We start from the raw sequence: 16,343 nt of genomic DNA, 5'->3' as shown, positions 1-16,343 counted from the left end.
CCACTTAGGTGCCTGGTCTTGAGAACCAGGGATGGATCTGCATGAGTCCTGCATGACGCATGAGCAGGATTCAAACCCGTGTCTTCATACAGTATGGGTAGGCCACTATAAATTAATGTTCAATAATGGTGTTTTCTGTGTTAATGATTATTGATCAAAAATAAAAATGCATACCTAAACAGTTTGGGGGGAGGGGGGGAGCTCTGAATCAGATTAATGCACGTCTCCATTGATTGCACAACACTGGCTCAGTTAACACCAAATTTTAAACCACGCGAAATTACAGACAGAATTTCAGTCACTGAAATTTCCTTTAGCTTTGATAAATCAATGTACGAGGTCTATTAGAAAAGTATCCTACCTTATCATTTTTTCAAAAACCATATGGATTTGAATCACGTGTGATTACATCAGACATGCTTGAACCCTCGTGGGCAAGCAAGAGTTTTTTTCACGCCTGTCGGTTACTTCATTCGCCTGTGGGCAGTCTTTGAGTGAGGAGTCGCCCACCCTCTCGTTGATTTTTTCATTGTTTAGGAATGGCTCAGAGACTGCTGCTTTGTTTGATCAAATTTTTTTCAAAACTGTAAGGCACAACTGAGTAGACACCATTCGATAAATTGAGCTGGTTTTCGGTAAAAATTTTAACGGCTGATGAGAGATTTTGGTCTGGTAGTGTCGCCGTAAGGACGGCCCACGGCGCCTGACGGCGATCTGCGCTTCGAGGCGGCAGCGTCTCGCCGTTTCAAGTTGAAAACGTCCACATTTCAGGCTCTGTTGACCCAGGAAGTCGTCAGAGAACAGAGAACTTCAGAGAAGTCGGCATGAGGAGTTTATTCAGACATTCCATTGTTAACGGACATTTTGTAATGAAAGAACGTGCGGGCAGAGTCGCATGTCGGGCCGGACCCGACCGCGGGGGGTCGCGACAGGAAAAACACCGTTGGAAACCTTAACAGGCAAGTTTGAACATGCCCAAGCTGTTAAACAATTTCTCAGTTACTCGCTTGTTGAAAGCCATCAAAAGCCGCCTGAATTTTACAAATGGTTTTCAACACGGAGGTGTTTTTCCTGTCGCGGCGCAGATGGATTCGCCGAGTCGTCACGGAAACGACTCGGCGAATTTGCGCGCACGTCTTTCATTACAAAATGTCCTTAAACAGTGGAATGTTTGCATAAAGTCCTCATGCCGGCCTCTTCTGAATCTTCTCTGTTCTCTCACGACGTCCTGGGTGAATTAAGCCTTAAATTAGGATGTTTTCAGGTCGAAACAGGCCGACGATGGCGCCTGGAAGCGCTGCGCGACATCCCGCTCCGTGGGAAGTCCTTACACTGACAGAAACACCCCATAATCTCTCATCAGCCATTAAACTTTTCACCGAAAACCAGCTTAATTTCTCGAATAGTGTCCACTCGGATATTCCTCACAGGTCCAGAAAAAATTTTGATAAAGCAACGCGCGCCGTCTCGAGCAGCGTGTGAAACAAAGGAATTCAGCCGAGAGGGCGGGACCACATCTCACTCAAGGCCTGCCCACAGGGAAATGATGTCACCGACACGTGTGAAAAAACTCACGCATGCGCACGAGGGTTCAAGCATGATTGGTGTAATCGCACGTCATTCAAATCCATATAGTTTTTTAAAAAAATAAAAAGGTAGGAAACTTTTCTAATAGACCTCGTACATGTTTAAACCTCACCTATGTGGCTGTTCAGCACCCACAAAGATGCTAATTAGACAATACGCAGTATTTTGTGCATTGAAGAGGCACTGTCCACAGGGTTAGGGTGAGCGGTAGGGGTAAGGGTTATCCCTGCACCCAGTTGACAATAATCAGCATGCACATTTTTTTTCTTTTGCCAGTGCTATGGTATTTTCATGTGCAAGCCTTTCATAAACTAGGTCCTGAATGTTTTGGATCATTGTTAGGACAGATATCATGGAGGCTTTTATATGCATGCAAGTCCGAGAACATACCGTAACAATGAGACCCCTCTCCTGGAAGTATTTCACCAGAGGAATGGTGTTTTGTTTGAAGTTAGTCAAGCGGCGGTCGATGGCCTTGGGGTTGTCGTCTGGCCGACCTTGTTGCTCAGCTCGTTTGTGCAGCCTCTCCTTCAGACGATGGCTGGTGCATGCCAGGAACACCACCAGGTCAGGAGTGCAGATCTGCCAGAGGAAAATTTGGCACAGATCTTTTATTTTATTAGTGGAACAAGAACAACATATGGCCCAAAAGATTTTGTAACATTTGACATTTTGAACAGGTTTAATGGTCATTTGCCACTGTAATTAGGCCTGTTGGTGCTGATGTTGATCTCTGGCTTCAGTAGCATCAAGTAGATGAGCGTTTACAACCCCCCTGGATAGGACACCAGTATGACGCAGGTTACTTCACCAGCTGAAGCTGGTACCAATTTACAGCTGGGTGGGCACTAATTAGATACAGATGTATGCAAAGGTTTGGGCACCCCCTGATAATTTTCATGATTTTCCTTTATAAAATTGTTAAATTGTTGTTAAATATAAATTGTTAAATATATCATATAGCAGATGAACACACTGATATTTCTAGTATTTACAGAAAGTTTACATAAGTTTCTAGTATTTACAGAAAGTGTGCAATAATTATTAACAACATTGGGCAGGTGCATAAATTTGGGCACCCTTGTCATTTTGTTGATTTCAATACATTTAGCACTAATTATTGTAACACAAAACTGGTTTGGTAAGCTCATTGGCCCTTGACCTCCTTACACAGGTGAATCCAATCATGAGAAAGGATATTTAAGGTGACCATTTGCAAATGTTTCCCCTCTTTACATCTCTTCTAATGAGTGGCAAGATGGGAGCCTATAAACAACTCTCAAATGATTGTTCAACATCATGGTTTAGGGGAAGGATACAATAAGCTATCTCAGAGATTTCAACTGTCAGTTTCCACTGTGAGGAACATAGTGAGCAAATGGAAGACCACAGGCACAGTACTAGTTAAGGCCCGAAGTGGCAGGCCAAGAAAAATCTCAGATAAGCTGAAGCAAAGGATGGTGAGAACAGTCATAGTCAACCCACAGACCTGCTCCAAAGACCTACAACATGATCTTGCTGCAGATAGTGTCTCTGTGCATCGTTCAACTATATAGCGCACTTTGCACAAGGAAAGTAGAGAAGCCTGTATCTTCGAATGGACTGGGTAGCTTGATGCGAAGATGTTTCGCTTCTAATCGCAGAAGCTTCTCAGCTAAATTTCTTGCTCTGGTAGTCTGACTTCTGTCTTGACTCGTGTAGAGAAGAATAACAGAAGCCAGCAAAGGCTGGAGTTTTAAACCTAACCAGACCCCTCCTAACGAGAGGCAGACTGCTTGTCACTAACAATTGCTCTAATTAGCACCTATTGTGCTTTAGTTAGCACCCTCCTAATGACAGGGCAGCTGTCCCTCCTAACGATGGGACTGAGGCCTCTACTGATGACTCTCCTTCTTTACCCTATTTTCCCTGTTCTCACTAATTTGTCTGGGTGTATCTTTATAACTACCCCCAGTGCTCGTGAAAGTAAGCCTTTTCTGCACTAAAAGGGTGTGAAACTTCCTGATTTGCCGCTCCTTACTTTTTAAATGCTCAGACATTTGAATTTTAACTATTAACTATGAAGACTATCAAAATCTTAAAGGGTCTTAGAATTAGAAGGCTACATTTTAAAATATTAGACCTCCAAAATGATTCTGATAGTCTTCACAAAAGGAGCAGCAAATCAGGAAGTTTCACAACCTTTTAGTGCAGAAAACACTTACTTTCACGAGCAGTGGGGGTAGTTATAAAGATACACCCAGACAAATTAGTGAGAACAGGGAAAATTGGGTAAAGAATCTCTCCGACAGGGTTCTTACATAGACAGAAAAGGATGTGCTCGCCAAAAGACTAAATTTCTTAGTGACCCCTAAACATATACCGAGCCATTAAACATAACAGTCTGTCAAAGTCAGAAGCTGGGCACCTCCGGCTAAGAGTCACAGCAGTGCTGAACAGTGCTAAGCCTCCTCTGTCCAACATTACAGGAGAAGAACGGAAAGCATTGTCAGCACTGCAGAAGGACCAAAGCATCCTTATCCTGCCAGTGGATAAAGGCCGATAGATGGTGGTCCTAAACACATCGGACTACGAGGCCAAGGTCAATAACCTGCTCAGTGACTCCAATACGCACGAGTGTCTGAAGAACGACCCCTCAAGTGGCTATAAGAAAATCATTAACTACTTCCAAAACCTGGAGAAACAGGGTCTCATCGACAGGCAGGCGTACTACAGACTGTACCCTAGCTGTACTACAGACTATACCCTAGCACCCGAGCATGCCAGAAACAACCATTTAGCCTTCATGGACTGTGATATTATGATTAGAGAGAACAGGCAGCTCCAGACAGGGGTTTACAGAAAACCCACTCACACTGACCAATATCTGCTCTTTGGCTCAAACCAACCCCTTGAACACAAGTTCGGGGTGATCAGGACTCTTCAACACAGAGCCCTACAGGTGCCCACAACTACAGAGGGAAGGGCTAAAGAACAACAACATGTCCGGAAAGCCCTCACAGTATGTGGGTACCCACGTCGGTCGGAAGTCTTCACTGCATACATGCCACAAACAGAGTCGCTAAAGTGGAGGGTCACATGGATTCCAGTCAATATCAGAAGATTCTTGAGAACAATATTCATGAATCAGTGGCAAAGTTGAAGTTGCGCCGGGGCTGGATCTTTCAACAACACAATGACCCTAAACACTGCTCTAAATCTACTAAGGCATTCATGCAGAGGAACAAGTGCAATGTACCTGATTATTAATGAAAATCTGTGGTGTGATTTTAAGCGGGCTGCCCATGCTCGGAAACCAACAAACCTGGTTGAACCAGAGATGTTTTGTAAAGAACAATGGTCCAAAATACCTTCAACCAGAATCCAGACTCTCATTGGAAGCTATAGGAAGCATTTAGAGGCTGTTATTTCTGCAAAAGGAGGATCTACTAAATATTGATGTATTTTTTCTGTTGGAATGCCCAAATTTATGCACCTGCCTAATTTTGTTTAAAGAATTATTGCACACTTTCTGTAAATCCTATAAATTTCATTTCACTTCTAAAATATCACAGTGTTTGACTGCTATATGATACATTTAACTGAAAATTTTGATCCAGACAACCGATGATTTATAAAGGAAAATCATGAAAATTATCAGGGGTGCCCAAACATTTGCATACAACTGTAATCATTAAAGTGCAAACCTCAACTAAGGGAATGTTAACTAAGGCATTTAGCTTTGTGGCTCAGTCCCTTTGGCATAATCAAGCAACCAGGTGACTCAGTGTTGAGGATGCCAGTACCTGGATGCCACCTAGACTTCAGACTTCAGACAACTTTATTGATCCCAAAAAAGGGCAATTATGTTTACACTCAATTACCTCAGACAAGATACAGCAATTAATCCACAATTATACTGCAGGGAGATGCGACCGCCCCCTTTGGAGTCCCAAGCACGAAAACCATTAGCTATGACAAATAGATGGTTGCTTTCAGCAGGAAGCAGTCTTTTACATATACAACCATTATGTACAGCATAAGAACCACAGACTTTCTGGCACAAAAATCCTCTGCATCAATATTATGCAGATCAGATGAGATGCAGGCTGTGAAGAGCAGCTACAAAAAGAAAATTACTAGTTGAAGAGGATATGTATATATATACATATACATATGTATGTATATGTATATGTATACATATACATATACATATAGCTCAGGCTCAGTTTCTTTGTAAGACACTCAATATTTAAAAGACACATTTTCCATCTTTGTGTTTAGTCTCTGCCTCCAGGTCTTGATTAGGTAGAGTGCCCTGAGGTCAGTCCGGCACTCTAGGATGCAGGGCCAGGGTTCATTAAAGTGTTCATCAGTGCATCGAACAGAGAGAAAGAGAGCAGAATCAGTCAGCTGGAAATAAATGCATTTAAGACATTAGTTCACCAGCAGTAAATCAACAGGGAAGCAAAGAGATGACTAAAATGGTTAATGGCAGTTGGCTCTGTGCTTCACTAACAGACCCAGAATTTAGATGTAGTGGGGCTGAGACCTGTTCTGTTGCTAATAATGTGAATTAAAAGGAGAGGAAACATAATTCCATACTACACCGGTACGCTAACCGTACAAGAGGGAGAATAGATGCATCTTTAGTCTTTTGTCAGTGTTCTCCACCCTCAGGGACTTGCGTGCTGGGTCATGTCCAGAGAAGCACGGTACATGGTCAAAATGTCATAGATGATGTTACCTCACAATCCCAATGATAGTCTTCATCCAAGTCTCCCAAAGTAACTGCTTGTATGACAAAAAGTCATTCTACTGGTACCCAAGGATCTACCAAAGAGACCTAGTACCAAAGACACCCAGTTGTCACCTTATGTCACTGATTATCATCCAAGCCTCATAACAGTACAGTAAGACAGGTAGCACTGGGACCCTAAAGACTTGGATCTTTGTTCTCCCGCAGCAGAATCTTCTGTCCAGCAACCTCATGAGGTCACAAATTCTTTACAAGCATCTCTTTATCTGAAAGGATCCAGAGGCATGAATATTATGGCCAAGATACAGTAGTGTTCAGAATAATAGTAGTGCTATGTGATGAAAAAGATTAATCCAGGTTTTGAGTATATTTCTTATTGTTACATGTGAAACAAAGTACCAGTAGATTCAGTAGATTCTCACAAATCCAACAAGACCAAGCATTCATGATATGCACACTCTTAAGGCTATGAAATTGGGCTATTAGTAAAAATAAAAAAAAAAGTAGAAAAGGGGGTGTTCACAATAATAGTTGTGTGGCATTCAGTCAGTGAGTTTGTCAATTTTGTGGAACAAACAGGTGTGAATCAGGTGTCCCCTATTTAAGGATGAAGCCAGCACCTGTTGAACATGCTTTTCTCTTTGAAAGCCTGGGGAAAATGGGACAGTCAAGACATTGTTCAGAAGAACAGCGTAGTTTGATTAAAAAGTTGATTGGAGAGGGGAAAACTTATACGCAGGTGCAAAAAATTATAGGCTGTTCATCTACAATGATCTCCAATGCTTTAAAATGGACAAAAACACCAGAGACGCGTGGAAGAAAATGGAAAACAACCATCAAAATGGACAGAAGAATAACCAGAATGGCAAAGGCTCACCCATTGATCAGCTCCAGGATGATCAAAGACAGTCTGGAGTTACCTGTAAGTGCTGTGACAGTTAGAAGACGTCTGTGTGAAGCTAATTTATTTGCAAGAATCCCCCGCAAAGTCCCTCTGTTAAATAAAAGACATGTGCAGAAGAGGTTACAATTTGCCAAAGAACACATCAACTGGCCTAAAGAGAAATAGAGGAATATTTTGTGGACTGATGAGAGTAAAACTGTTCTTTTTGGGTCCAAGGGCCGGAGACAGTTTGTGAGACGACCCCCAAACTCTGAATTCAAGCCACACTTCACAGTGAAGACAGTGAAGCATGGTGGTGCAAGCATCATGATATGGGCATGTTTCTCCTACTATGGTGTTGGGCCTATATATCGCATACCAGGTATCATGGATCAGTTTGGATATGTCAAAATACTTGAAGAGGTCATGTTGCCTTATGTTGAAGAGGACATGCCCTTGAAATGGGTGTTTCAACAAGACAATGACCCCAAGCACACTAGTAAACGAGCAAAATCTTGGTACCAAACCAACAAAATTAATGCCTCGCAGATGTGAAGAAATCATGAAAAACTGTGGTTATACAACTAAATACTAGTTTAGTGATTCACAGGATTGCTAACAAAGCAGTTTGAACATAACAGTTTTGAGTTTGTAACGTGAACAGCAGATGCAACTATTATTGTGAACACCCCCTTTTCTAGTTTTTTTTTTTTTACTAATAGCCCAATTTCATAGCCTTAAGAGTGTGCATATCAGGAATGCTTGGTCTTGTTGGATTTGTGAGAATCTACTGAATCTACTGGTACCTTGTTTCCCATGTAACAATAAGAAATATACTCAACACCTGGATTAATCTTTTTAATCACATAGCACTACTATTATTCTGAACACTACTGTAAGTGAATGTCTCTACAATTTCAACACTTTGGATAGCTGAGCCCAGGAAGTCATAAAAACCCTGGAGTTTTGTCTTGATCCAGGACAGTCACAAACCCAGACAGCCCAATTCCTTATGCCACTTCACAGAGAAGCTGAACCATAATCAGGAAATCATCATACTACCACAATGTGATTTAGTCCAACATCATCATCATCATCATCATCAACAGACAGGATCTGTCACACTCAGATGAGTTTGGCCATTTTTGTTGTGCAGATTTCTACCCACAAGGTACTTCCTCAATAAACAGGAGTCTGCGAACTGAAAGCTATGATGTTTGTGGTGAGCATTTAAAGACCAGAGTTTTAAGTGAAAAAACAGCACTGACATTATCCAACATCATCAGGCAGCTCACTACAGGGAACCTGCTTCTACAAAAAACATCGGTGACTGTGGTTTGTGATGGTTTTTGTGCTTTCTTTTGTTGTCCCGCTCTCTTTGTCTCAGTCTAATTAAATGTAGAGAGCCTGCACAAGCGCGCTGCAGTCTTGATCTGGTGTGCTGTCAGAGACAAAAATAGCTCCGATGGTGGTGTTTATTGAGGTGCATGCCAGCAATGGGCCTCAGTTTTAAATCTTACAAAGTTTCTGTTTCCATAGTAACTACACCTCTACCCTCATTTCCCCCCCAGGATGTACTCTTGACACTGAGCAGGAATCGGATACCACATTATAACTACTACAGTAAAATGTGATGTTGTCACATTGAAGCAAAACATCATCCATTTACAAAAAAAAAAGGTTTAGTGACGGCAATGATCAGATCCACTTGTTGGACAGGAAGCAAATGGCAGCATCCTTGCACATGCAGTCAATAGAATACATAAGCAGGCATAAATTGATATAACTGACTGCCAAATAATGCACTTCTGTGCACGTTATACAAACTGCACGCAATGAAAAAGCAATGATGTGTCAATTGTGCACTGAAATGTGGTTTCCTGCTTTGGTAAAGAGGAAAGTCAGCACCGTTTATGAAGCAACATCCAAAAGATTAACGATACGGTTGCAAAATACAAAGTTGCCATCTCAGTGCAGTGAATGAGGCATACAGATACTAATTAAAATAGAAAATGTATTTATATATATGATACAAGTAATGAATGTTTATGAGTACAGTGGAATGAACATTTAATTCAGTGAATGGTTTGTTCCAGCTTTCACCAAATTAAATATTTGTTTCATTGAAAGAATGCAAAAACATTTATTTGTTTTATATAATGGCTAAAATAGATCCTTGTCATTTGATATTTTATTAATTTCGAAACAACAGAAAATGGACTTACATTTTGGTGTTCCACTGCTGCTAAAGTCCAAATTGTGACGTGCAGTCGATGCTATGCAATGACTTCGGACTTCCATAAAAAAAAAAGACTTTGTGTAGTTCCTCAGTTCAGCCAAAAATCATGTCAGCTTTTCATCTGAACAGCTCTTCATGCATCCAGATGGCTTACAGCAGAGTGGATTTTGTGTGTGTGTGTGTTACAAGAATTAGCACCGTCAGTTAGCTCAATCAAATTATCGTCTTGCTTGTGTTGTTGTCCCATGCGTGAGCGCACGCACACTCACACAACCGGGTTGGCACTTGTGCACACGTGTACTACAAAACAAAAAAACATCTTCAGTGCAGAGAAAAAAATCACGTCAGAAATTAGTCCAGCTTTTCAATCTAACTTCCTGCTAACTGTCATGATCTGGCCCTTTTGAGCCAACTGTTATGATTCTGGACTTCTCTCCACTTCACTGCTCTGAGTCTTTTGTGTTTTTTACTGTTTTAGAGAAGTAACTCTAAATCACTGTGTGTTGCATGTTATTCATGTCATGTGTCGTAACTCATAATCATGCTTAGTTTATGTTTAGTCTTGTTTCATGTTCATGTCAGGTTACCATGCTCATGCTCAGTTAATTCTTGGTTTTGCTTCTTTTATCTTCGGTGTATCATTTGCTGGCCACATATATAGTTTTGCTGTATTATTTATTGTTTGCTTTCACTCTTGGTCCCTTATGTTGCTTTAGTCTTTTCTGTTTATCACTTTTATTATATTATGCTTTAGTCACAGGGTTTTGGTTATCATTTATTGTCAAGTATTTCTTATCTGATTATGTTCCATTTGTCACTTATTGCTTATCAGTTAGTTCCTTTAATTTACTGTACTATTCTGTAGCCTCTGGTTTTGTTGTGCTATTCATTTGTGTAGTCTTGGTTTATGATGTCACCTCACCATTGGTTATTGCATTTATGTTTATATTTTAATCAGTCTCACTCAAGTTATAGTTTGATTATAATAATTCATCTCCTTGTTTTCCCTCATTTACTTTAGGGCCCTGTCCCACTGGCGTTTAGGAGGATTTGCGCATGAAATGAGGAGACAAAAGCTGAGCGTCCACAACAAAGGTGGGCGGAAATGACACATGTCCCGGGGTGGATCAGCGAATACATGAGGAAGAAAAGCGGATATAACAGGGAACAGAAGTGAAGGCGACCGCGGAGGCGCCCCCATGCGGGGCACAGCGGCCGTGATGCACTCGCTTCATCCATGCCCACTCTGTCTGCATTAGAGGATGACATTTTTCGGGAATTCCCGTGGGTCACGTGATTCCTGCGGGATTCCCGCGGGATGGGAGTCAAAATTTTATCAATCCCGTGATTGGGATGGGACGGGAATAAAATGAACGGGAGCGGGCAGGAGCGGGAATGCCAAAAATAGATGATAATTTTCATCTATTTAATGTCGCGTTCACACCGGGCGCGATCAGATGCTACAAATTTGCGGAGGTCGCGTGGCGACGGACACGCCTCCTTCACCCGGTGTGTCGCTCTGCTTTTGCTGTTAAAATTCACCCTGGTGCGTCATCAAATAGGAGGAGCTTCCATTCCGCTCGCCGGCTCCGGTTGTCAGTCAAGTTAACATGACGGACCCTGATCACACGGAGCAAGTTGTTGTGAATACAGGGAGTATCATTATTTGCTGCAGGAGCTGAGTCTGGATGACGGCCGCTTTCAGTGGTCCTTCCACCTCTGCAGGACCCAGTTTGAGGACCAACTGTCCCATTCACGCGCGCACATGTAAACAATAAAAAAAAAAAAAAAAAAAAAACTCCGCTGGTTGCTGCAGCTCGCTCTTCCACCAAAAAAACTCTGTCATAATTGTGTTTAGAAACCAGTCACCATTTGTTCTATTATACATCTGTGTAGTTAATAAGTAAAATAATCTCCATTCACTTGCGCGCGCAAGTAATACGAAAAGAAAAAGAAACTCCGCTCCTGCTTGCTGTAGGGCTGCTGCTTGCTCCAAAAACTGTCATAATTGTGAAATAAAGGACAAAAGAGACATAAGTCCTGCTCACAGGCTGCTACCAGATACAGGACATGTTCACATCTTCAGTCAAACTCCAGACATCTCCACATCACTACATATTCAGTCCCTGATTGATCATCACGACGTGAGACAAATGGGAGTGGGATGGGAGTGGGACTGATTTTGAGTGGGAGCGGGATGGGATTGGGAGTCATCTTTACAGGAGTGGGATGGGATGAGATTTATTTTTTTACTCCAGTACAGGATTGGGACAGGATGGGATTTTTTTTCTGGGAGCGGGATGGGACCGGAGTGAAAATCCACTCCCGTGTCATGCTCTAGTCTGCATGCGCGACATACCATTTGCAACCGTGATGTGGCCGTGCTGGGCACGCATCATATTTGTTTTGCACGCTGTCCCGGTCTGCCGCCAAGCCGCACCAACCCGTCGGTTGCGCATATCAGCGGATGACAGGGGATATGCGGCGCGTTGGTTGTGTATGTCCTGCATATGTCTTCAGTATGTGTTCAGGCAGTGATGCGGATCTCATCCGCAGCAGGATTTTTGAGTGGCTCAAAAATCTTGGCTGCGGACATGCGTGCCTCTGTGGATGATCACAGACGTGTTCGGATGGCGGCCGACTCATACAGGAATGTTACACGGTTATTGCGGTTGTTTGGCGGATGTGGGCCACTTTTGTGCGCATTCCATCCGCAAATCCTCCTAAACGCCAGTGGGACAGGGCCCTTAGTCACATCATTTCCTAGTTTTTTTCCCCTTTTGTTTTGTTCACATTAATTGTGGTTTGTTGAGCACCTCACATTTTGCACTGTTGGTTTTTCAGCCACTTAGTTATCTTGCCCCAGTTTGCTTTGCTTTTTGTCTCTCTGCACTCTTGCACTTACCGTTGTCTCCCCGGCCATGCCCCTTCCAGACCATTCCACACACCTGCACCTCATCTCACCTTGATTAGTTTGCTCCCTATTTAAACCCTCACAGTCTCACAGCTCACTGGCAGAATGTTGATTTTGTGTCACTTTCGAGCCTAGTTCCTTGTTCCATTTTTGCCTGCCTGTATTTTGACTCATTTTTGACCTTGTTTATACCATGCCTCTGATAGCCCTAACACCGTGTTTTTGACCTGTGCCTTTATTAAACCACGTCTCAGCCTCTTGCCTTTTTGCTACCTTTGTCTCGTTGCTAGACCACCCGTGTACCGAACCCCTGCCTGGTGCATTCATTAAACATTTTGAACTCAATCAGTCGTGTGAGCTTGCATTTGTGTCCACCCGGTTTGTGCCACGCCTGATACTAAGAGCCTCCAGACAATGCAGTGGATTTGTTTTGTTTGTGCATGCACGCTTGCATTTTGTGTGTGTGTGTGTGTGTGTATGTGCATGTGCACGTGTGTGTGTGCAGAGTGCAATGGTACCAAACGTGTGGATCCAAATTTGCACTCTAAATGGAACCAAATTTGCACTCTACATGCAATGCAACACAAACGGGATGAACAATCAATGTCATGTAACACACAAAGCACCAATCAAATGACAAGGATCCATTCAGACATTATATAAATATATATATGATATACGCACAGACAGCTGCAAGGAATCTAATACCTGGAAACAGGGGCATCGGAATGGGGGGGTGGGGGTGGTAAAGGGTACTATGTACCCAGGGCGCAGAGCATGGGGGAGCCCACAAAAAACTGGCATTAAATACATTTTCCTGTTGCATGTTATTAATTTCCGTACAATTCATGTTGTAAAAGAATACAATTAGAATGAATGTATAAATGTTGCAAAACATAATTCAGCTCCAACAATAATATTGAAAGAGCTCTGAGGGCCCTTCCCACCCTGCACAGTTGTACAATGGTTTAGCCCAGGCGCACAGGCGGCACGCTGCCACACACTCACACACATCCCAAATGGAATCTGACAGCATGAGGAGAGCTGTTTAGTAGAGCTGAAACAACTAATCGAGTTAATTGATTAAAATCGATTATTAAAATAGTTGTCAACTAATTTAGTCATCGATTAGTTGCTAAATAACTTTGTTTTACCGCAACTGCTTTGTTTCTTCCATATAATCAACCATTTCTGCAGCGCAGCTTTCCTTTGAATCTTGAACCAATGAAGAAGCACTTCGATCTACTGCTTCATTGGTTCTTTGTTTTATTTTGCTTTATTTAAAATTTTCCCAGCTAAAACCCTAAAGAGCATATGTCTGTGAGTATTATTTATCTTTTTTATGTTAAACTGACCTGTTATGGTCTTCTGAAACAGTTGATAGATGTATTTTATAACTTAAAAACGGGACCGATGCTAACACGTTAGCATGTCTATGGCGTTTTCAATGCTAAAGTTAGCATTAAGATGTTCGCATCTCAGCACGTTTGTGTGCATTTGTTTTTTGTATAATAATTAATGGCTCAGTGTTTGTGGTCGTAAAAGAGTCAAATGTATTACAAATTGTAATACCTTTATTTTATTTATATATTAATAATAGCAAGAACAACAATAATAGTAAAAATAAGTAATAATGCTACAATACAATTTTAGAGAAAAAGACAAAAGAACCTGATAAAACAAAACACAACAGAAAAGATAAAACCAACTAACAATGAACATAAATAAATACATATAGAAATAAATGTTTCCTGTGAGCCCCTAGTGACTCTTAAACCTCCACTTCATCCCTGTTTTCTTTAAGTTGAATGACTATTTGTTTCAGTCAAACCACATCTAAGGTGTGTTTTTACACACACACACACACACACACACACACACACACACACACACACACACACACACACACACACACACACACACACACACACACACACACACACACACACACACACACACACACACAATGCAGTTAACTACACATTTGTGTCTTTTTTCATGAAAATATCTTATTGAAGATCACATATTACACTTTAGTCAGGCCTTTAAAATATTTTTGTGGACTCTTGCTGTAATATGTTGTCAGTGGTTGAGACAGTAGGCATCTAAAAATGCTCATAATCGGTTGAAACCTGATGGAAATCTTCTTGTGCTTTGTCATTTTGACTGGCTGCTCCTGCACCTACAGTATTTTCTGACCAAGCTTGCCCACATCCATCCAACCCGTAGGTCAACCCACAGGCACCTGCAGCTTACGGGCTGACCTGCACATCACTATCACACAGCGTCTTTCAAGTGATTGCTATTGCAATTCTTTCACATGACTCAAAAGGTGCATTCCATCCTAATACATAAAAAAAAAACTTATTTTAAAGTACTTTTCCTCAAATATAAAGTTCTTGAAAGGTCATAAAAATGTTTGAAGTGCATATTTTACTGAGGACTATTTATTTCAAGGCAGTTATGATTCATGTTTGAAAGACCAGTGTTATATCATCTATTTGACGTAATGGGAATGAGACCGTGCTGCTTCTGACTGTTTTCCTTTGGTTCATTTTGTTCACTTCTGCCTTACTTGCATGTGAAACTGCAGGCTATATCAGATGTCTCCATCTGTCTCCATAAACTCTTGCCTGGAGGGGTCATTTCCTCTAAATTCACCATCCATCGCCATGACATTTAAATGGTGCTGTACTGACTTATTCAAACAAATTGACCTAAAGCAGCACATAATTAAAATACATTTCACCATACGTACTTGGCAAACACATATGTATAATGCATTAGCAGGAAGCTGCTTTTCACAGATTGACAGCTGAGATGGAAAGGGTGGAGTTTTAGCCATTCATCCATCCTGACATTCGGGAATAAGATAATGCAGGCATCACAGTGGGAAGCAGTCTTGCCTTACACGAACAGTACCCAGGGTTCACTTCCTCTAATGCCCAGTTCCAGTTTGCATAGTCTCACTGTGGCCTTGTGAGTTTCCTCCCATCATCAACATCTGCACATTAGGTTGAGGCTACTTTCAATACCCTTGCAGAAAGCAGTGTCTCTTGACCTGGACTGTGGCTACCCACTGCTCCCTGTGGTTGGATTGTTTCTAACTATAATTATAATGGGATAAATACAGAGGACAAATTTTGTTGTGTGTATATACAATAACAAAGAAAATCTCTTCTATTTTAACTGAGCCTAGAATTATCTCTAAAAATGTTCAGAAAGCACAAAACCACTGCATGCTTAGATATTTGCCATTTCTGTCCCTGTTTCTTTCAATGAATATGAGCCCCGGTGTGCCAATGTCCCCCCATTTGGCATGTCGCAGAGAACGCAGTCTAACTAAGCCTGATCAAATAGAAGCCCAGATATGGATGTCTGCCATTATGTTAGAGACGTCTAAAAGGAGTCCTCTCTCACTCATCTTCTACCCCTTAGTCCAATTAAGGGTCGCAGGGAGCTGGAGTCTATCCCAGCAGTCATAGGGCGTGAGGCGGGGTACACCCAGGACAGGACGCCAGTCAGTCGCAGGGCCACAAACAGACAAACAAACACAGACACACCCACACACACACACCTAAGGACAAGATTCCAATCCACCTAACCCGCATGTCTTTAGATGTGGGAGGAAACCTGAGCACCTGGAGGAAACCCATGCAAACACGGGGAGAACATGCAAACTCCACACAGAAAGGCCACGGGAACTGAACCCACAACCTTCTCGCTGTGAGGCAACAGTGCTAACCACTAAGCCACCGTGCTGCCCTAAAAGGAGTCCTTTTAGACCTAAATGTAGTTTACACCAAGAAATTTTCCACATGCAAAATCACAGAGTTGTGGGACTTTGATGATTTTTTTTAACACAGGCCTTCAATTGTATTATCAGAATCAGAACAGCATTTATTCACTAAGTACAAGGAATACACAGAATACAAGGAATCTGACTTCAGTTTGAGCTGCACTCTCTCTGTACGGCATGTAT

At 41.9% G+C, this 16,343-nt stretch overlaps 1 protein-coding gene across 1 annotated transcript in view; it reads right to left on the bottom strand.

Annotated features, from left to right (window-relative positions):
* The window catches only part of ak5 (adenylate kinase 5), a 294,513-nt gene that overhangs the window by 171,278 nt on the left and 106,892 nt on the right, over positions 1-16,343 (bottom strand). Inside the window, 1 exon segment of the mRNA XM_034183075.1 lies at positions 1,978-2,169. Coding sequence (XP_034038966.1) covers positions 1,978-2,169 — 192 coding nt within the window.

The sequence above is a fragment of the Thalassophryne amazonica genome, chromosome 12, assembly GCF_902500255.1.
Source record: "Thalassophryne amazonica chromosome 12, fThaAma1.1, whole genome shotgun sequence".
Lineage (NCBI taxonomy): Eukaryota > Metazoa > Chordata > Actinopteri > Batrachoidiformes > Batrachoididae > Thalassophryne > Thalassophryne amazonica.
The sequence above is the reverse complement of the archived record's forward strand: the minus strand, read 5'-3'. Positions and strand labels throughout refer to the sequence as shown.